General features: G+C 47.9%; 1 protein-coding gene across 7 annotated transcripts in view; it reads right to left on the bottom strand.

The window, feature by feature from the left end:
• Positions 1–5,847: 5,847 nt before the first annotated feature.
• Positions 5,848–21,657, bottom strand: part of Mapkap1 (MAPK associated protein 1) — a 218,143-nt gene continuing 202,333 nt past the window's right edge. For 3 of the 7 annotated variants that reach the window (XM_027423728.2, XM_027423731.2, XM_027423730.2), the window contains 2 exons: positions 10,520–10,617; positions 5,848–7,309 (listed from right to left, as the gene is read on the bottom strand). In XM_027423728.2, the coding sequence (XP_027279529.1) occupies positions 7,184–7,309; positions 10,520–10,617 (224 nt within the window). In that variant the 3' untranslated portion in view covers positions 5,848–7,183. Of the gene's footprint in view, positions 7,310–10,519; positions 10,618–12,244; positions 12,277–21,657 lie in introns of those variants that run through there. The other 4 variants (XM_027423732.2, XM_035447174.1, XM_027423729.2 and 1 more) reach the window with 3 other exon arrangements.

Here is a 21,657-nt window from a genome sequence, read left to right as displayed (position 1 = left end):
CAGGGATGAGCGTGTGACTTGACCTGGCCTGGGAGGGCGCTGGTCCATGTGGAGGACACCGTGCTCAGGGGGTGGGAATGAAGCACTGGAACAGACAGTGGCACTGAGGGAAGCCACAGCCATACATGTGGCTGACACAGAGCCTGGCTGCGGTGTGACCACCAGGTGACGTTTGCCAGAAGCATCAGAGTTCTGTCACTGAGGGTTCTTCACAACTACCCAGGGAAGCACAGACCTCCCTTCTAGACCTGGAAGAAGCTAACGATTTTGGGGTAACAGGAGGAACCCCCTTTCTGTAGCAGCTGATGGCCTTGGGCAGGAGTCTCTACATACTGATCTTTGACCTCAGTGACTCCAGTGACCCCCACAGCAAGGGCTCAGAGCCCAGGATTATGGAGAGTCATCTCTCTCGACTCCTTCTCTAGTCATGTACATGGTGAATATCCTTGGGGTTCGTTTTCTGGGAATCTGTCCTTCCCAGGCATTTGCCCTACTGTAGAGGGGGACATGAGGAGCCAGGAGCTGCCTGTCACAGATGCAGGCCAACTACTCATGGAGAATGGGAGTCCCAGGGACTTGGTTCCCAAGAACAGGATCTGGGTGGCATCACTCCTGTCTCAGGGCTCTCATGGGACTGGGGCAGGTAGGCACTAGGAGACACTGGTGATGAAGGGTCTCCTCCTGGATGGGGAACACTCACACTTCACCCTTTTCCAGGCATGAGGCATGCCCTAAGCTTGATCTGCAGCAGGCCTGAGACCTGGAGTCTGAGCTGCCCAGAGCTTGGCAGCGACTCACAACCTGTGTCACATAGATGCTGGTCGGACCCCAAACTGAGTTATCTCTGTAGGTTCCATATCTGCCCAGGAATGACAGGAACTCAAGCTATCTGTGAGATAAGGCTGACCTTAAACTCTGCCTCTCCTCTCCTGAGTGCTGGGATGCCACATGTGGGTATCACCAAAACAGGTTTTAGCTTTGGAATTGAACCGGGGCCTTCATGCATGGTAGGCAGGCACTCTACCACAGCCTAGCTTTATACTCGACATTTCATGTTTTGGTTAGTGATAAGTGGACAGACGGCCAAGCAAACCTTTTGTAATGAGGCTTTGTTTATGACTAGCAGCTGATGCTCTGGGGCCTGCTAGGCACCATCTCCTGAACTCTAGGAGAGAGGGTCCATTACTTCGGCCCTGTTTTACAGATGGGTCCTCAGAGGGGTTCAGTCAGGGGCCCTGGTGTGATGACTTAGGGCAGCTCAGCTATAGTGTACTTCAGAGTGACCCCATACCTGGGCCTAGTAGTCCAGGAACCATGGTTGCACTCACCTTCTTGCCATGGGTAGGGCTTTCCTGGCTGCTGTTGGCCTCTATCCAGAGCCAAAACTCTGGACAACCATTCACAGGCCTTGCAGACACCTCTGGGCCTCTGGAGGCAGACAGTGAGGTCTGTAGGATTTGGGGCTCCTGGGGTGTGAAGAGTCATAACAAAGATGCTGGCTCAGGCTGGCTGAGGCTTCTGCAGCTCTGCTCTGTAGAGGATCTGGCGTGTGTGGTCCTTGAGGCTGGCTCCGCTGCTCACAACCTTGTTCAGATGTTGAACTCCCAAGGATCTGGCTGGGCACTTAGCTGTTTCCTGTTCTCAGGGGATGTGTCCTGACAGTCTGGCATCAGGACTCTCAGGAGACACCCTATTTCCTAGTCACTTGCTGCCCAGGCCAGTTGTTGTAGGGTCTGGGGTCAGTGGAACCTGTCTATAGTTCCTGTGGCCAGGTCTCCTCTGTTCCTTAAATGAAAGTGGATGACACCTTTGTCCTTAACCCTATGCTATTGTACCCTGAACCCAGAACAAGGCAGCTATCCCACTCTATGGGGTCCCCCAAACTTCTTCCCTGTGTATTCACCCCTATTATGAACCTCGGGCAAGGTAACAGACATGGCCAAGCATGACAAGAGCCCCATGCAGGCAAATGGCACAGAGAGTCAGAGACGGGCAGCATAGCTGCCAAGTCGTGTTGTTGGTCTCTTGTCCTCAAAGTGCCTCCTGTGGGGACTCTCCACTCCCCAGGGAAGCCACCAATCAATCACAGCTGATGTCCCCATGGGGACTGCAGTCTCCCAACACCTCCCCAGCATGCCAAAAGAATAACAAAAGAGTAACACCCAAATGAGGTGGGCATGAAGATTTGTGGCAACCTTGCTTCTAGAACTTTCTTAATTTACAGCTTCCTCCAGCTGCTTCCCTCCACCCCCAACACACATCGGCTAAGTACTTAACACAGTGAAGGGCTTGAAGAATGCTAAAAATTTAATGTATGTTAAAAGGGTATTAAATTCTAAATTAAAATTTACATGGAAATATGACATTAAAATACTTTCAGCTTTCAGGAAGCTGGGGTCTGTAACACAGACAGATTTTCTCTGTTTAAAAAGAATTAGCTTTCCAGTATTTCTCCCAGATCCCAGGAGTTAATGTGTGAAGATGTGAGGCCTCCCTGGGGCTGCTCAGCTGATGGGACAGGACAGAGGGGAGCTGGCTGGGTGCTGGGGCTCTTGGAGAAAAAGTGCAGACCCTGTCTGCACCCCAGGGCTGCCCTGCACAGAGAGGCCCTTCTGGTGGGGGAGGTGCGGCCAGTGTGATCTCCAAGAGTATGTGGCTGGGCCACATGGCCACCTGTTACCTGCCCTAATGCACACACCAGTCCTGTGCACATCGTTTCATAGACTGTGGGATGCTGTTATGTTTGTGTAGACAAAGGGGTTCAGAGAGGCAGAGCCATGGGTCTGGGCTCACACAGTATAAGGAGGTAGACGCTCATTTTCTCTGTGGGTTCCTTGGCAGGATCCTTGGGGCTGGAGCTAGGCCCCAAGCTTAGCCTTTTCTTCCCCTTGCAGAGTTGGCTTCTTTAGGCAGACCCCCACCTCCAAGTCAACATCTCACAACTTCTATTCCACAGAGGCTGAGGCAGATTAAAACAGGCATCTCCACCCTGGCTGCAGAGGAGTAGGATGCCATGCTAGAGCCCATTGCCACCTTCTGTTTATTTCGATGAGGCTGGGCGGCCAGCTGCTGTGGGGTGCAGGAGAGGGCACAGCTGGCAGTGCCCTGACCCCAGAAGAGAGCCGGATGGCAGGGGGTGTTGGGCGGAAATGGCCACTCACGGCCACTGCACCTTGGGGAGGTTACTCATTGGCAGTTAAAAATCTATTGTGACTTGTCAGAAAAATGAATAAACGGGCACATTAACTTTTCATTCCAGACCTCAGCATGTGTTTGTCTAATCAGGAGGTGAGAATCGACCACTGCCATGGGAGCTTTCCTGTCGTCAGAGGAGTTTAACTGCACAATGAACAGGCTGCAGCCACTTGAAACATAATCCCCTTGTGTTGAGAACTGGCCTGGGGCTCCATGAGTAACAACACTCCCTGGTGCCGTCTGCATCTAGTGGAGGAGTTTGGTGGAAACAAATATTCCTGATTTAGCCCTTGTCCCCACTCCCTACCTTCTGGCCCTCATCAATGGGCTAGGGAAGGTGTGGGGGTGTAGACAGGAAGGTTAGGTTTTGTCACCTTGATGCAAACTAGAGTCACTTGGAAGAGAGCGCCTTCACTGAGGAACTACCCTCCTCTGACTGGACCATAGGCAAGCCTGCAGGGCAGTGTTTGATTGACGATGGATGTGGAAGGGACCAGCCTACTGCAGGTGGTGCCATTCCTGGACAGGTGATCCTGGATGCTATAAGAAAGCAGGCTGTTGCATAAGACCCAACTAGACTCCCAAGATCTAACACTAATGCACACTAATGCACCAACTGACTTAGTGGAGTCCATTCTTTATGGAGAGACACCTAGACACAGGGGTGTGGGGTGCCTTGGTCCTGCCTCCACTAGATGATGGGACAGACTTAGTAGACTTCCTAGGGGAGGCCTTACCTCCTCAACAGAGGAGCAGATGGGAGGTGGGTGAGGAGAGTGGGGAGGGGGAACTGGGATTGGAATGTGAGCCAGTAAACAGCACTTCTCCATGGCCTCTGCTTCAGTTCCTATCAATGGGGTTCCTGCCCTGGCTTCTCTCATGATGGACTGTGACATGGAACTGCAAGCTGAATAAACCCTTTCCTCAAGTTGCTTTTGGTCATAGCATTTACCATGGCAACAGAAAATAAAGTAGGAAAGGATCTTAAGTGGCTTCCCTTTCCCAATCTGTAAAATGTGGCAGAGCTTGGCCTGGGATGGCCAAGATTCATGAAATAGTAACGAGAGCTGACAGCCTGTGAAATGCAGGCAGGGGTGGACACTGGCACATGTCATCAAGGCAGGATTGGCAAGGTGGCTCAATGGGTAAAGGCCCTTTCTGCTAAGCCTGATGACCTGAGTTCGATCCCCAGGACTTACATGGTGAAAGGAGAGAACCAACTCCTACAGTTGTCCTCTGACCTCCACGTGTGTGTGCCACCCACAAAGTAAAAATAAAATGTAATAAGAATATTTTTAAAATTTCCAAGAGTAGTTACTGTCCCGTGTGGGATACGGCTCTTGTGTGTGACATGATTTGGGGGAAATGTGGATGGGTGGTTTAAGTGTCTCCTCTTTATTTCTACATGTATGGTGTTTTGTCTGCATGGATGTCTGTGCACCACATGTGTGACTGATGCCCATGGAGGCCAGAAGAGGGCACAAGATCCCCTGGAATTAGAGTTATAGACAATTGTGAGTCACCACGTGGTTACTAGGAATTGAACTGGGGTCCTCTGGAAGAGCAATCAATGCTCTTAACTACTGAGACATATCTTTTTTTTTTTTTTTTTTTTGAGAAAGGGTCTCACTGTGTAGCTTGGCAGGCCTAGAATTCTCTTTGTAGATTAGGCTAGCCTTGAGCTCCCAGGGAACCACCTGCCTTCTGAGTGCTGGGATTAAGGGCGTGTGCCACCAGTCTGGGAACCTGGTCACTCATACTACCAAACATACTTAACCCTCACAAGCACCCTTGGAAGGAACTAGGTTCATCTCCTTTTTACAGAAGGGGAAACTGAGGCTCAAGGAAGTAGCTCACCCAGAGGTGCAGAAGCCAGGAGACAGCTAGGATTGAAGTGCATTCTGGTCTGGAGGCCACATTATTTTATTGGTGCCCCCACCATGTGCTACATCCCTGGATCTGAGAAGATGGGGAGCCGCTGAAAGCAGCTGGGGGGGATATGGCCAGTGGGGCTATCTCCCAGCCTTTGACTCCAGGAAGCCTCAGAAGTGTATGTCAGCTGCTAGCTTAGACCCGGGGAAAGGGACGAACAACAGAGTGCAGCCATAGATTTCTGGACCATGGCCCTGAGCTGGGGACTTCTGACCCACAGCAGGCAGCAGGTGACAGGGTGTTAGGATGGCCAAGTTGGCCAATAGAGACAGCATGGGGCCTGTCAACATTGTAGCCAGAGGTGCTGGCAGAGGCTCAGAGTCCAGGCTACACAGTAATGAACTACCTTGAGACAGGGCTGGGCTAGAGTCTCCCATCAAGGCCAGGAAACAGAAATGACTGGAAGGCTGGCTCACGATGACCCTGAGGATTTGAGATCCCTGATCACAGTTCACTTAATGCAGCACCTGGACTGTGACATCAAGAACTCAAGCCCTAGAGACCCTAGCCAAATGAGGGCCACATACCAACAGTTGTGGAGAGGAGAGCCCAAGGTTGCAGTGTCCCTTGAGCAAAGGGAAGACCAGATGTGGCTTTTGTACAGTTTACCATGGTTGAATATATCAACTGGCAGTGTGTCACCCCAGAAGACCCACTGTGGGGTCACCATCTCAGCATTGTGAACTCAAGACTTTAGGAATTCAAAGAAATATACAAGAGGGTATTTATGACTTTTATTTTTAGTATTTTAATATTGAATACGTGACAAGATTTAATGACCAAATTAGTCATTTAAATTTCAAAGATATCTAAATATAAAATTGCTAAAAATTCAAATACAGAGCAAGCTACAAATAATATATCTTTTTTGGGGGAGATAGGAATGGAAGACATTAGAAAAGGGTGTTCCTGTTGTCTGAACAGACCAGAATGAGGCATTCATCTAGATGACCCTTTGCAAAGACACACCTGACTCTGAGATGCTCAGACACAACGATTTAAAAAATGTTCTAAACATAGGTGGATTGAGACATCGACCCTGGTGCTGGCCCAGGATGGTATGAAAGGATGCTGCCACAGGAGGGGCCATGGTGAGGTCTGCAGAGACATCTGGTGTAGGCAGAGTCATGGTGTCAAGGTGCTGGGTACCTTGCCCTTTCTGCCCAAAGCTTGGGATACAAGGACATGGGCTCCCCTCTACTCCTCTTTTCCTGACACACTCTCTCTGTAGGCACCAGGTAGAGGGCAGGAGACAGGTTTCAGTGCCAGCGAGACAGACTCTTTGAGGTTCAGGTTGACCATCTCATACTTGCTATGAGGGAACGAGAAACCACTCTGGCTTGGAACTCAGTACCACCTGGAGTGCTGAGAAGGACTTTGAAGGGGAAAATGATAGCCTCGCACGCACACACGCACGCACGCACGCATGCATGCATGCATGCACAGTCCTCATTCCTAACTTCCATAAGATGCTATTCTCAAAGCAAATGTACTCATTTAAACAAATGGCACAGTTAACTACTGGCTAAGCCCTAAACATTGCTTCTGAGCGCTCCAACCATAGTTTTTGCAATCTGCCTGTTCAATACAGGAACAGATTTTAAAGAAGATAATATAATTAATCCTCCGCCCCCAAAAACGGTCCACCATACCAACTATGATAAAGAGTACACCTGTTTATTAAAAGGAAAAAAAAGAAATGTACACTTTTGTTCTTTGTTTGCTTTAAGAAATTTGATCAAGTTGCAAGGAGATGTCTGGCATGGCTATATACACCCTTAGTGGGACTGCCAGGCAGTGAGCATGGCTGGGCAGCATGTGGCTCCTCCAGGAGGTGGTCTGGCTCTTGGGCATTGCTACTTAAAGCCATTGCCAGGTTTCAGTCCAATGGCAATGTCCCTGGACTCTGGAATAGGGCATCCCCTACTTCTAAACCCTCCCCTAGGGCCCAGCAGCACTATGCCTGTGAGCCCAGGCACTGCACAATGAAGGTGGACTCTGGGGCCACTTGGCCCTGCAGGCAAGCTGGGCTGCAGCAACAGATTGGAGGCCAGTGTCACTGTTGTCCTGATTTCTTCTCCTTCTGGAAGCTGAAGCTTGTACGTCTGTTCAGTTTTCTTTGTTTTTGAGCAAAATAGTCAGCCCGGGCAGTGCTCGCTCGTGACTCCAGGATATAGTTGACCTAGAGAGCAAGAAGACATGTCTGTTACTTGGCAGCACTGGCTGTTCACCCAGGCCACAGCATGGGGTGGAACGGACACCTGCTTTGGGCTGGTGACCCTGGGTGAGCTGCTGCTGACCCTGCAGCCTAGCAGGTCAGGATGAAGCCCTTGCTTTACAACAGACAGGAAGAAAGTGCAGGTTTCTCAGTCCTGAGTAGTGGGCTACTGATCCCTAGGCCTATGTTCCTTGCTATGGGCTGCCTCCCAGAATGCTCCCTACTCTGCTCAGCCAGCTCTACAGCCCTGGGTTGTTGGTCGCCCCTCCAGCTCCACAGCCCTGGTCATCAGACACCCCTGGCCTCATCTGAAAGATGAAAATGTGGTAGGTGAAGTCAGATCAAAGCTTCTCTTCAGCCTCCTGATAGCCTGACATGGGGCTGCCTCTAATGTCCACTGCAGCCCACCAGCCAGGCCAGTGAGAAAAGCAAGGCTGAGAGGGCTGCAGAGGGCTGCGGTCCCTGGGAGTCAGGTGGACTTCAGTTTGGATCATGTGTCCTCTTAAGACCACCTGTGCACCTTCAGACATAGCTTCATTCATGGCTCTGTCTTTTGCTTGGGCTTTCTGTGAAAACACAAATTGCTTCCCTCTCATACTTCTCAAAGTCCTGGCTAGAAAGCTGAGTCTTGGGCTGCCCAGACTGAGTCTCTAACAATGTCCCTCCAAACTTTCTGTGCTGGTCATCAGCAGTGGGAAGCGCAGGCCAGCGTACGGGGACAGAAGGCCGGCCTCATTCGACCACAGTCTGCCACAGCTGCTACTCAGTCTCTAGCTGAGAGCCATACATCAGCATGCAGGCTGGGGAGGGTGACGTGGGACAGTGCGGACAAGGTGTGGGGATAGCGGGAGGCATTCTCATGCTCTAAATGCCACCTCTGGCTTATATCACTTGCACTCAGTTGACCCACTGTTTGCGGTGTATTTTTCGCACATTTAATTTGTCAAAAGCATTTTAAAATGGTCCTTAACAAGCCAACTATTTCCTGAATTTATTATCTTCAGTGCTTTGTGATAATCACACAGATAATTTTAATGCAAGATTAATGTAATAATCAAAAGATAAAAACGCCCTTTGGTCTGCCATTAGCTGGTTAATATGCTGTGGCTTAAAACGTGCCCGATTTTATGCACTATAGAGTGTTTTACTTTCGATGCACTTTACAGCTTAAGGCATAAAAATATAGGGAGTTTTCATGGTCAATAAAGCCACAGCCTCCATCACTCGATCACAGAAGAGCCCAACAGTTCCTCAGAGATTCATCTCGAGGCAAGCAGAACGAGGGACTGAGCCCTGTGTGGCTCTGGCATATCAGGTGGGTAGAGGGCAGCCCTGAGTAGCACAGGCCTCCTGTGAGGCTCTGCCCATGCTCTGAGACTTTGGGCCTCCATCACCTCATCGATGACATGGGGACAATGATGTTTACACTCTGCAGGGAAGTTGGGAGGGTTAGGTGCGATACAGGAAATGAGACACCCTGGATGTAGCTGCTACTCAGGGCTCCCTCCATTGCCCTATAGGAAGCCTCTATCTGAGATGGCTATGCAGGCACTAGCCTTTGGCTCTTAATTTTTGCCTAAACTCTTATTTTAAGTTCTTGACATGTTACTTGAGTATGAGATAGACCCTAAAGAGCTCCTGATTTAACATTCCTGTCAATTCTGGAGGCCGCCAGGGTCATGGTAGCTGAGCTCTGGCACAAGCTCATAGAGCCCTAGATATGACACGAAGGGAAGGCAGGGAAGCTGGAGTTTAAGCCTGTGTGTGAGCGCAGGGTACAGGTGAAGTTCAGCCTTTGGTCAGGACCGTGATTGCTAGCTGTGACCCAGTCTGGTTCTGGGATGAAGTGCTCCGAGGTGCACAATGTGTGACATTTCTACAAACACCCTGACACACACACACACACACAGACACACACACACACACACACACACACACACACACACACACACACACACAGAGAGAGAGAGAGAGAGAGAGAGAGAGAGAGAGAGAGAGACAGAGAGAGAGAGAGAGAGAGAGAGACATTTCAGGGGAGGAGGCAGGCCCCAGGAGCTTTGCAGAGAGGTTTGGGGGAACACTCTGTCCTGGAAAATGATTTCTCTGAACTTGATCTTCTAGTCTCATACTGAAGTCATAAACCTGTGTTTCTGTCATCAATCTGCTGTTGTGAAAATTATTCTGATGTCAAACACAGGATTATAATTTTACTAGAACCATTCTCAAGACTTGAATATTTTAATGCTGGCTATAAAAATAAGCCTAGAGGCCTGATGAAGTGAGGGACTGGGATATTTTTTACCTACTCTCCCAACACCTGGCACAAGCTCCTTGGATGGAGTAACTCCCTGTCAAGTAACTCTTGGCTTGCTGGGAGTCAGCAGTCCAAAGTGGGCACTATCCTCACCCTGGTCTTCTGGGAGCTCTTGTCAGTGTGGCCTGTGAACTTCCCCATGTGCCCATGTCACTGTATCTCCTCCTCAACTGTCCTCCCAGAGGCTTTATCCTTTGGATTTCTTGGGTGGTCACGGGGGTCTTTGAACTGCCCATGTCCTGCCCTAGAGCCCCTGAACCAACAAAAGCCATGAGGCAGGTATAGCCTCTTGGCAACCCAGCTTGCTGCCTGGCCCTTCCCAGGCTGCTGCGAATCTGCCTGTTTACCCAGGGCAATGTTAGCAGCTTCCCCTTTGCACACCCACAAAGCACCTCTGTGTCTGTCAGTATTGCATTGTGCTTTCTATTTTGCTCTGCCTTCCCTGATAAGGTAGAGCTCTCTAGGGACAGAGTAGCCATCGCCGAGGCAGCTGGAACGCTAGCTTGGCACAGAAGGTACCTGGTGAGTGAGCTGAGCTTCAATACAAGGCCAGCTCCAGTTGGCATGCTTTGAACAGGTTGGGAAAATCACCTTCAGTGATTCAAAATTATTGTCTCCTCAGCTGGCTCCTGAGCCTCAAGGGGGCTCCTGACAGTGGTCAGGGACAATAAATGGTGCATGAAAGGTAAAAAGCACAGAGGAAGAACTAGGCCTTGGGGGCTGGAAGGAAGCTCAAGAGTCTTGCATTGGCTCAGGCAGGGGATGAGCCACTGCCCAAGGCTGGTGTGGCCCTGGTCTGAGACTAGCCCGGGTAGAACCCCACCATCCCACCCCTGGGTCAAAGGCCAGACTGGACTCACCTTGAGCACGATTTCACTGACTGTGGCTGCATCGGACTCGAAGTATAGGTGCTTATAGTCATGACCACTTAGATACGTGAGTTTAAATACCGCATGACCTGGAGAGAGGGGAGGGTCCTGGTGAGTCACCACGGAGGGATGGTGTCCCGTGTGTCCTCCCTGATCCAGATATGAGCAAGAGCCGGTGGAGGTTGGATGGCAATGTTCCCTAGGATGCCTGGGTTTCTCATCACAGGCTGGGTCTAGACAGACAATGAAGACTCACAGCCCAGGTCCCCTCTGCACAGCACCGAGTGAACCTCAGGAGGGCCTTCCTAACATACTGCTTCTACAGGGTCAGTGCCAAAGCCTTGGTATCCCGAAGGCAGAGGGCCTATTCACTCCAAGGGAATGACTCTACAAGAAAAGCAACTGTGCTTCAAGTGAGATAAGCTGAGGACAGAGCAGAAGCAGCCGCCGCCTTCCCACAGCCCTGCTGGCCCTGCGTGGACACTGCGCCTACGGCCATGGAAGACAGCAGCACAGCAGCACCTTACAGAGCCACCCACCTGGGTTCAGATTCTTTCCACTCCCTTCCAGTCCCTTTAGCTATGACCTCGCTTTGGCTGCTGCTCAGTCTAGACTCACACACCCCATGTCCAGCCTATGCTGCCCTCTTGCCGGCTCCTCCAGATATGTACATACGGCTCTTCCCTGCCCCGAGATACCCTCATCATGACCTGCATAGGAGAGTTCTCCTGGTGCCTCCTGGATGCCCTTCCTGCACTCCCCACCCCCTTATGTGGCTGACAGACCTGTTCTGTGTTTTGCCTGCCTGCAGCAGTGTCTATAATCCTGTCTGAACTTGAGGGCACACACATGCCAGACAAATCCCCAATTCTAAATGGAGCTAGAGATGCCAGCATGTGTCACCTTCAGAAGGGCAGGCTAACAGAAGGCTCTTTGGGGTTCCTGGTCTCAGCCCTAGGGGGCACTCCCCAGTTGATCTACACATGACTGGCCTTGGGGCCCATAAGGCCCAGGACCCTTCCAGGAAGCTCTTCCTCCTTCAGTTGTCTTGAAGCTGTTTTCCAATAATGGCAACCAAAGGTTCACTGAGGACACGGTCCTGCTCATGGGAACTGCTAGACCAAGAGCTCTGGGCACATGGCACAGAGGCCTTCGTCCCCAAGGCTCTTCCTCTTAGCTCTACCAGGCCACACACACTTATTAGGCCTCCTCATCCATTGTCCTTTTAATTGAAGCAGCGGCTGGTCATGTTATTAATTAGTAATATGTCACCCACATTACTGTAAGTTCCTCTCCTTCCCGGAGAAGTCTTCTGGGGACTTTATTTACAGTAGCTAATTTTTCAGATCTCCAAAAATAAACTGATATATGTTGTACATTTGTGGCCAGAAAAGTTGAGCTGCTGGTATTTTATCCTGGAAACATCATTACAAGATACTAATTGAGACTATAAATCCTATATTGAAAAAAATAGATAATAATTTCTTTAAACCCCTCCCCCCCTTTCAGTTACTTGACAAATTAAGCTTGATTTGAAATTGTGGCTCTAAAATGTTAGAATTCTTAACTGGAAACTAATCATTCCATTAACATATAAATTACTTGTTTTTGATAGGGAAGTGAATTCTCAATTTTCTTTCCCTCTTTCAATGCTGGAGTCTTGGTGACATCATCTTGTGGGAGAACAATGCAGAGACATTTGTTGGCCATGCTGTGACCACGCAGAGTTATCTATGAAGGACACGGGGCTGTGAAGGACAAGCAGAGACATTGCCTCAGGAGGCTTTACTGTGGACACCTGGCCATGACACAGACGTCATGGCCTGGGGCTAGAAAGGACCAGAAGGTCTTAGGGAGGCTTGCAGACCTAAAGCTTCGGGGTTCACTGACCACTCTGATAAGTGATCTCATGCACCATCTATACCACCTGCTTCCACCTGTCACTGACAAACCCTCAAGATTCGGGAGGCATGCTTGTGGAGCTAAGGCATTCATTATTAACAACGTCTTGTAGTCTCTCTCGACAGAGCCATATCTACATAACACATGTGGTGTGCAGTGTGCATGGGCCCGAGACTCTGGGAGAGAAGCCTTCCTTGACACTGGAGATTGCAGTACCATCGGGCTTGTCAACTGTGGACTCACAGAGGGGAAGCCTGGGGCTCATCTGCACAGGAGTTGGGTGTAAAAACAAGTCATTGTAGGCCAGGTCTCAACTGGCAGAGGAGCCAACCCCTCCCCCAACCGCCCCCCACACTGCTTTTTGCTGTTCTTAGGGTATGTTTCCCTTGCCTGACCCTAGTTGTGGCTCCAGTGCCCAGCTAAGGGAGAGGGGCAGGTGGAATGATGAAGGGCCCACTCTCCTAGGCTTGACTGCTTGTCCTTGGTAGTGAAAGCAGTCACCGTGCTGAGGGGAACAGAGAGAGCCCTGACACAGTACTGTGTGCTCTTGAGCAACCCCAGCCTAGATCTAACTATCTGCATCTGAGCTAGGGCTGATGGGTAGCCACAGAAAGCAGCCATGGGCCAGAGCCTTAGGTACAAGAACAGGCCAAGGACAATAGTCATTATTTTTGCCCATGTTGGACTACAGGATAAAGGGTGATTTGCTCCCTAGAGGTTTGGCCTGGGGGTCCCTCATTCCAGTCTCCAGATTCTGCCAGAGGACTGGTAAGGGCAAGGGACAGGGAAATGAGCAGGGATAAAGTGTGACATGTGATGGGAGGGTCCTAACTACAGTGTGCTGCTATGGAGAGACAGGTGAGGTGTCTAGTACCGGGAAGGACCCTTGGGGGCAGTTTTTATGGAGGACAGAGGATGCTGGGTAAGGAAGGTACACAGTGCTGGCAAACTGGCTCTGAAGGGAGCCAGAGCAGACCAAGTTTACGGTGAACAGACAAGAAGGACTGGCAAGGTCTGGACAAAACAGCTAACGGGGCCACTAATGGGTCTAAAACAGGGCAGTGGCATACATAGGTAAGCTGTATTTTGGGGTGTTTCCCTAGGGATCCCCAGTGTTCAGAAGCAGAGAGACCAGCTGCCATAGTGGCCAGGTAGCTGGACATGTGTCACTGAGCTGGAGAGGGCAGAACGGATGCTGACTTAAGAGAAGGTGAAGGTGGGCAGGTCTGGACATCAGAATACAGAGAATTCACACTTGACAGTGCTATCTAGTTCCAAACTTGTATATCCTAAGTGTCACACATTAACTGACACATATCTGTTGATAAAACACAAGTGATTTATGCTACATGGTAAACTTTCACCGTAGGTGACTGGCAAGGAGTCGCCAGTATCAGGAGCTGGGACTGAGAAGTCTGAGCTTGCATCTTTTGTGGCCATAACAACTCAAGGCCTATCTTGAGCAAGGGAAGAAATGGCACCAAATGAGAGTGGCAGCCCATAAGGCATGAGCCTTAGGGACCAGGTAGGCAGGTCACCCTTGAAAATTCAAAGAAAACTACCAGTTTTCATAGAAAGGGTAAGCCCCAGCTGCACTCTGTCTCTGTTAAAAACAACAGCTAAGGAAGCACTATTCACAGTAATCTAGTGGTCAGGTTAGTTTGAGGCATTAAACTCTACTTAAGAATGAAATAGGACAGAGGCCTGAGACTCTACAGAAAGGTGGCCCTGAATCAGACCCTGAGACCTAAGTTAGATGTGGGTTGTAGTCCCAGCCACCCGTGGTCTCAGCACATTATCAGAGACATGGTTCTAGCTTGCGACCTCCTATATGGAGAAGCGGTTGAGTGAGAGTGACGCTTACAACTCAAAAGAATGACCATCTGGGTAACATGCTCATTATTTTGGAGGTTTTGTTTTTAATTGAGCTTTTTCTGAGCCAACCTGCTTTTACACGCCATAGGAATAAAATACAGCATAATGGGGTAACTGTGGCATCTAGGCACTGGTCACATGCTCAGAGGAGCCATTTGCTTCTGAATACTGAAATGAAAATCTGCATATGTAAATGTGTCTCTACATTCACATATTTTAAAAGTAAACCAGAGAAGATAGAATACAGCAGTAAGAGGGTAATTACAACACAGATATCAGAAGTAGAGATGTTGAGCCTTTCTGCTATAATCTGTCTTCTGTATTCTAGTTTCACTAAAACAAGGCTGCTACTATCTCAGGATGGGACAGCTACTTGGACCCTGCTGTGAAGGGAAGAGCTCCTGGAGTGGGACAGGTCTCTGCTGACACACCTGTCAGACCAACAGGGTGACACCCGGTATCAACTTACAGCCACCTCCGCCTAAAACTCCTGGTGCCACACTTGCCAAGAACGCCAAAATGAGCTGGCATCTCTTTCATTCATTTTCAATTACAAGAATTATAAAAAACACCAAAATTTCTCAAAATTTAGAAGACAAAGGAAAAACCTTCACATTTTGCCTCTTAACCCCAGCAATGCAGCACAGTAACACGCACAGGGGCTTTTCTAGCCATCTTCATGGTTTCCTGGCACTCGCTCTGTAGACCAGGCTGGTCTCAAACCAGAGATCCACCTGCCTCTGCCTCCCAAGTGCTGGGATTGCAGGCATGTGCCACTACTGTCCAGCTAGTTCTGTTTTCTTAACACTTTGTTACAGCCCAGTCTCCATTTCCTCTTTCAATGGCTGCATGTCACCCCGACGAGTGATAAGAACTATGCATCACTCTGGCTCTGCTGGCACCTGTCTACTTAGGAAAAACAGAGCCATAAAGGCAGCTGTTGGATTTTGTCTCTTTATGGCAGACAGAACAGACAGAAGCACTCCCCAGACCTCCTCGTCTAGAAGGGCATGGAAAACCTCACCGGACTTCTCAGGGGAGATGGACAGCAAAACACTTTCTTCTGGCACAGCACTGCCTCTATTTATTTTGGTTTGAGACAGGGTTTCATGCAGCCTAGGCTAGCCTCAAATTTGCTATGTAGTTGAAGCTAGTCATGAACTTCCTGATCCTTCTGCCTCTATGTCCTGAGTGTTGAGAGTAGAGTGTACACCAAATGCTTGGTTTCTGGCTTCACATTTCTGTAGCTCTGGTAGTTCCCTGGTTTCAGACTGAGCTGCCAGCTGAGCACACTACAAGAGAGGAACCAGAGCACAATAACCTCTGCCCTCTGACACATGGTTGCATCTGACCTACTTAGCTTTGGATGGATCCTATAAGAACTCTCACTCACAGTTTGATGATGGAGCAGGGATGTCTGGCTAAGACACTTCTCCAGGTATCTGTGGTGAATATATTATTTATGATTTAATAAAGCCACTGGAGATCAAAATGCAAAGCTAGCCACAGCCACAGAGGCCAGGCAGTGGTGACACACACCTCTAATCCCAGGACTCAGGAGAGACAGAGGCAGACAGATCTCTGTTAGTTCAAGGCCACACTGAGCTACACGATATTGATCCAGTCTAAAAGAGAAACAGAGTTCACATAAGGTGATCTCAGCACTTGGGAGTCACATGCCTTTAATCCCAGCAGTAGGGAGGTGGAGACAGGAGTGATATGGCTGGGCGGAGAGAGAAATATAAGGCTGGAGGAGACAGGAACTCGGATTCCACTCTGGTGATCCCTGGAGACAGGATCACCCATTTTGATCTGAGACAGAGGTGAGAGCTAGTGGCCTGGTTGCTTTGCTTCTCTGATCTTCAGCTTGAAGCCTGAACCCGAGTATCAGTCTCTGGGTTTTTATTATTCATGTTACAGGTATCAGGGGTTCCCAGGGTTGAGCTGCTGTCTTCACACCACCTGCATCTCCCATTAAAGGCAGAGCGCTGAGTCATTGTGATCTGTTGGACACATGCAGGAGGTCACTTCTGGCTGGGAAGAGGGGCGGCTATGCATTTTGAAGAGCAGTGGCCATGAAAGTTGTGATATTGGCAGAATCAACTCATGACCAGTCAGAAACTGCAGGCCCAGACACTGATGCCTCTTTCCAGTTTCACTTGTATTTAAAAAGAAATATTAACTTTTCTACTTTAACAGTAGAATTAACTGAGTACTGACCACATTTGGAGGCATGGCTTTGATGGTCTTATATTCAGGTTAGGGTCCAATACAAACAGCTGGGCAGCCAACACAAACTGATTCTGAGGTGTCTGAGCCCATCTGTTAAGTCCGCTTGCCTAGAGAAGTTAAAGTCAGCTCATCATGCAATATTTAATCTGGATAATAAATTATGACCTTAGAAAGAAAAGACAAACTAATACATAAATGCTCCATCCTTCCTTCAAGTGAAAGTCCTTCTGGAGCAGCAGCAGATGTCACTGCACACAAAGCCAGTTCTCACATGCCCAGCCCTCCCTGGATTGTAGCCACACCCTCACCAGGTCCTGACTATGCTCTCTCTGACCATCTACCTGCAGGACTGTCCTTTTGGCACTCTTCAGGAGGCAAGGCAGGAGGACTATGTGGATTTTGAGGCCAGCCTGGGCTACAGAGCAAGACGATGTCTCAAATCCATCCATCTAGACAGCAGCAGCAGGTCTGGACCCGTGTCCCCTCCCCATTGTCCCATACTTTGTTCCCTGGCTGCCATCCTTCAGCTCTAAGCATTTGAAGGCAGTTTTCAAGACTCTACATTCTAATTCTCAGACTTCTTGGTCTTGGGCTCCTTTACACTTTGAAACATTACTGAAGAACCTAGAGTTTTATCTTATATGGATGATAGCTATTAATTTTTATTATGCTAGAAGCTAAAACTGAGAAATTTAAAACAAATTTATTCATTAAAAATATAATAAGCTCACAAGTTAACATACTTTTATTGAAAAATCCTTACATCACCCCATAAGGTTTTTTTTTTTTTTGTTCGTTTTGTTCTTTTTTGTTTTTTGAGCCAGGGTTTCTCTGAATTGCTTTGGAGCCTGTCCTGTCCTGGAACTCTCTGGCTTCGAACTCACAGAGATCTGCTGCCTCTGCCTACTGAGTGCACCACCAATGCCCAGCTGTAAGCAGGTTTTAAAAACATTATTTTACTTTTATTATATTGGTTACATTAGGCCACTGTCATTTGAGTATATACTGTGCTTCACATTGAACCAACATCTCATGAATGCCAGCAGGGTACTCTCCAGTGAGCTCAACCTATACAGCATAATTCACTCATGCTCACACCAACCCTGGTAAGTGAAGTGTAGTGTAGTATGTGTGTGTGTTTGTGTTTTAGCTTAGTTGTAATACAGAACATAAAAACTCCCATTAGTAGGTTTTCTGTACTGTTACATTAAAATCTACTGGCTGGAGGCCAGATGCAGTGGTGTACATGTCTAACCAGTCAGGGATACATAGTAAGATCCTGTTTCAAACCAGCCAATCAATGAACCAACCAAAACAACAAGCCCCCTCTTGGTTGAGGTGTTGCATGCTGAATAAATTTTCCTTCTTGTCTTAAAAACAGTAACAAAAACAAAGCAAAGCAAAAACAAAAACTTGATCAGTTTTTAAAACTGGCTAAAAAGTGATGTGGTTCATTGTTCGATCTGCAGATACATTTTGCTTTTGTTGACTTTCCCATGCACCCACTGCCCACCTGCTCCTGCTAGTCTCTACTCATCCACAGCCTTCTTTCTGTCTATGTGTCACGTCAACACACCCTCATTTGCCGTCTACCCCTTCCTTAAGAGGACATCACCTCTCAAGGCTTCCTTTCTAGTTTCATGATCTACAGCCACATCCTTACATATGCATATACACCGACAGAAAATAAATCTAGAATTTACATGCGAGAGAAAACACATGGAATGTCTGTCTGAATCTGGCTTACTTTGCTTAACCTAATAATTACTACTTCCATCCCTTCTGTCATAATTCCATTCTTTATAGCTATAGAGAATCCCACTGGGATTCTCCATTTTCTGTGTGGGTTCCTCTGCAATGGGCATCCTGGCTGCTGTGTACAGTGCAGCAGTAAGCATGGGTGTATAGGTTCCCCTGGGGTATGCTGGGTGCATGTCCACTTGTCTGGGTTTACAGCATCACACAGCAGTTTGGAAAATACTCCCAATGCTGAAGCACATCGTTATGCAATACTACGGAAGTCATGTTTTAGCACCACTGATTGCGTTAGAAAAATCTGGAAAATGAGAAGCCAAGTTCTCAGAAATAGATACAAGTTTTTTAAAAGCTATACTTTTGTTCTGAGGCAGTCTGGCTCTCATGACTAGGATAAAGTGGGGGTCACTTCTTTCTACCTGAACTAGCAGGTTCACCTAGCTTTTAAGAAAATGACAGCCAAAGGCTCAAGTTTTATGAATCACTTTGTCAGTTGTTTTCAAATAAAAATGGTATTTGAGTTGCTAGTCCAACTCAAAATAGTTGGACAAGTGCTTTTCTTTGGGGCAAGTGCTCCACTCCCAGGTGCAGTGGCTGTCTCCATGGACTTCAGGAAATGAACCAAGAATCATGGTTGGGGCATGTAGCTCGACGGGGAGCAATTGCCTAGAGAGCCACAAGGCTCTGGTTTTAATTGCTAGTAACACACACACACACACACACACACACACACACACACACACACACACACACACACACACACACACACACACACACACACACACACACACACACACACACACACGCACACAAATGTAACAACTAAACAATGGTTTACTAGGCCTTTGACTTTCCTGGTGTCTATAGTCTTCCAGCAAATACTACAGGACAGCTCAGCTCAGCAACCAAGCATTGCTTGAACTTTTTTATTTTTATTTTTTTAGCGTCTAGAGACATAGAGAAGCAAGAAATACATTCAGTCTCTGGAAATTTCCTTCTTTGAGGGCCCTGACTTTGTGGCATGCCAGAGTTCACATGGGCTCTATGGGAGGTTAAATGCCAACACCAAACCTCTCTGGTCTGGAGTTTGGTAACTATTGTGCAAAATACCCCTTTTTATTTTAAGCATTAAAATCCCATAGTATGCACTTTTTCCTCTCCAGTAAGAGGAAAGGAAACTACCTAAAAAGCATGTGTCTGTGTACATGCATGCATGCACACGTGGCTATGCTTGATGTGGAGGCCAGAGGACACAGGTGTCCTCAACTGCTTTTGTTATATATCATCTTACTATGTTAAAGTTAAAACATTCCTTCTTAATTAGACAAAAGAGGGGAAATTCTGAGGAACAATCTCTGTACACTGTAAATATGTACTACTCTCATTGTTAATAAAAAACTGATTGGCCAATGGCTAGGAAGGATTTTGGGGGCAGAGAGAATGCTGGGAAGGAGGGCAGAGCCAGAGGAGTCTCAAGTGAGATGCAGAGGAAGCAGGATGCTTACAAAATGAGGTAACAAACCATGAGCCACGTGGCAAAACTTAGATATGAAATATGGGTTAATTTAAGTTGTAAGAGCTAGTTACGAACAAGCTGTGCATTTACAATTAATATTAAGCCTCTCTCTGTGGTTATTTGGGAGCAGCTGCTGAAACACAGGAAAACTCCCATTATGAATGGCCCCCAACTCCTGCTTGTTCACTCTCTGCCTATTCCCTTGAAACAGGGTCTCTCATGAATCTAGAGCAAGGCTGGTTGCCAGCAAGCCCTACAGATTCTCCTGGCTCTGCCTCCGACAGTGCTGGTACAGATGCACATGCAGTCATATAGTTTTTTTTTTTTTTTTTAGGCTGGAGATTTGAACTTAAGGTCATTTTGGCTGCACAGCAAACATTCTCACACACTAAGCCATTCCCCCAGCCCAGAAATTACTATTTTCATCATGTTCATATGCAGAAGTACTGAATATCATGATTTCCTCTAGATTATACAAGGCTCTATGCTTTGCTGCACAACTGTTGCATACGTCTGTGCTTATTATCATCTCTCCTTAGACCCCACCACTCCCTTGGATTTTTGAGACAGGGTCTCATGTAGCTCAGCCTAGCCTCCTATTCACTATGTAGTCAAAGGTGGCACTGAATTCCCATTCCTCCTGTCTCTACCTTCCCAATGCAGGCTTGAGCCACCATGCTGGGCTTCCTCCACCTACAGAGATGATTTTATTCTGAAATCTACTCTTGGCAGCTACCCCATCCCCATGTCTTTACTATTTAACTGGTGACTCTCCTCCATTCTAACTTCCTGTACTTAATAAGCTCCAGAGGGAAATCCAGAAAACTAAGCATGGTTGAAATTTGTTATAAAACAACTCTCCAGCCCAGTGGTTGTCAACCTTTCTAACGCTGGGACCCTTAATACAGTTCCTCATGTTGTGGCGACCCCCAACCATAAAGTTAATTTTGCTACTACTTCATAACTGTAATTTTGTTTCTGTTATGAATTGTGTGTTGCCAAAGGGGTCACAACCCACAAGTTGAGAATCACTGCTCTAGACTGAGTCAGGGCTAGGGCTAGACTTCCAGAGGAAGGCACAGACACCTCAGTGGCAAAGGGAGAACACAACCTTTGTTGGCACTCCTGTGCTGCTCCAGGCCACTCACTTCCAGAATGAAACATTTGTCTGCTAGTTTGTCATCACAAGTTGAAGTCCAACAAACCTAGGGCTCTAAAATGAGTGCAGATGCATCCCAGAGAGCTGCTGCAAGTTAGGCGACACACGAGAAGCTCGGAGCACTGCCTCATGGATGAAAGGGTCCCTTGGTCTTTTTACTTTCATCTTTCGAGACAAGCTTTTCTATAAAGAGCCAGAGAGCAGACATTCCAAGCTCTGCGGCAAAAGTAAAAATATAGATATACCAGAACACAAAATATGCTTCACTTTTTTTGTACAAAATTCAACATATAATAATAGAATATACATTTGGCTGATTATTGAGGGGATGTATCCAGAAAGGATGAAGAGATAATTTACTGAACTACCATTTAAATTAGTGTTCCCCATCATTAACTCAACCCATCACCCTAAGAACTGTGCTTATCTCAGGTCACTGGAGACAGGTGGTGGGCTGGCTTAGGCTGTGTCCGGGGCCCCAAGACCTTGCTCTGTTCCCTTCAGTTGGTTCATTCTATACAGGTGCCAACCATGGCAGTAGCTCAAGGGGCTTCTCTGTGGAGAGATGAGTTCTATCTGGAGTTTTCCCTCCTCAGCCTTCAACACTTCTTTGCTGTGGTTTGGTGGTGACAAACTCTTTCACTTTCTGACTGTCTGGAATGTCTTTATTTTACCGTTATTGTCTAAGGA

Source organism: Cricetulus griseus, chromosome 6 (assembly GCF_003668045.3).
Source record: "Cricetulus griseus strain 17A/GY chromosome 6, alternate assembly CriGri-PICRH-1.0, whole genome shotgun sequence".
In the NCBI taxonomy this organism is placed as follows: Eukaryota; Metazoa; Chordata; class Mammalia; order Rodentia; family Cricetidae; genus Cricetulus; species Cricetulus griseus.
The sequence above is the reverse complement of the archived record's forward strand: the minus strand, read 5'-3'. Positions and strand labels throughout refer to the sequence as shown.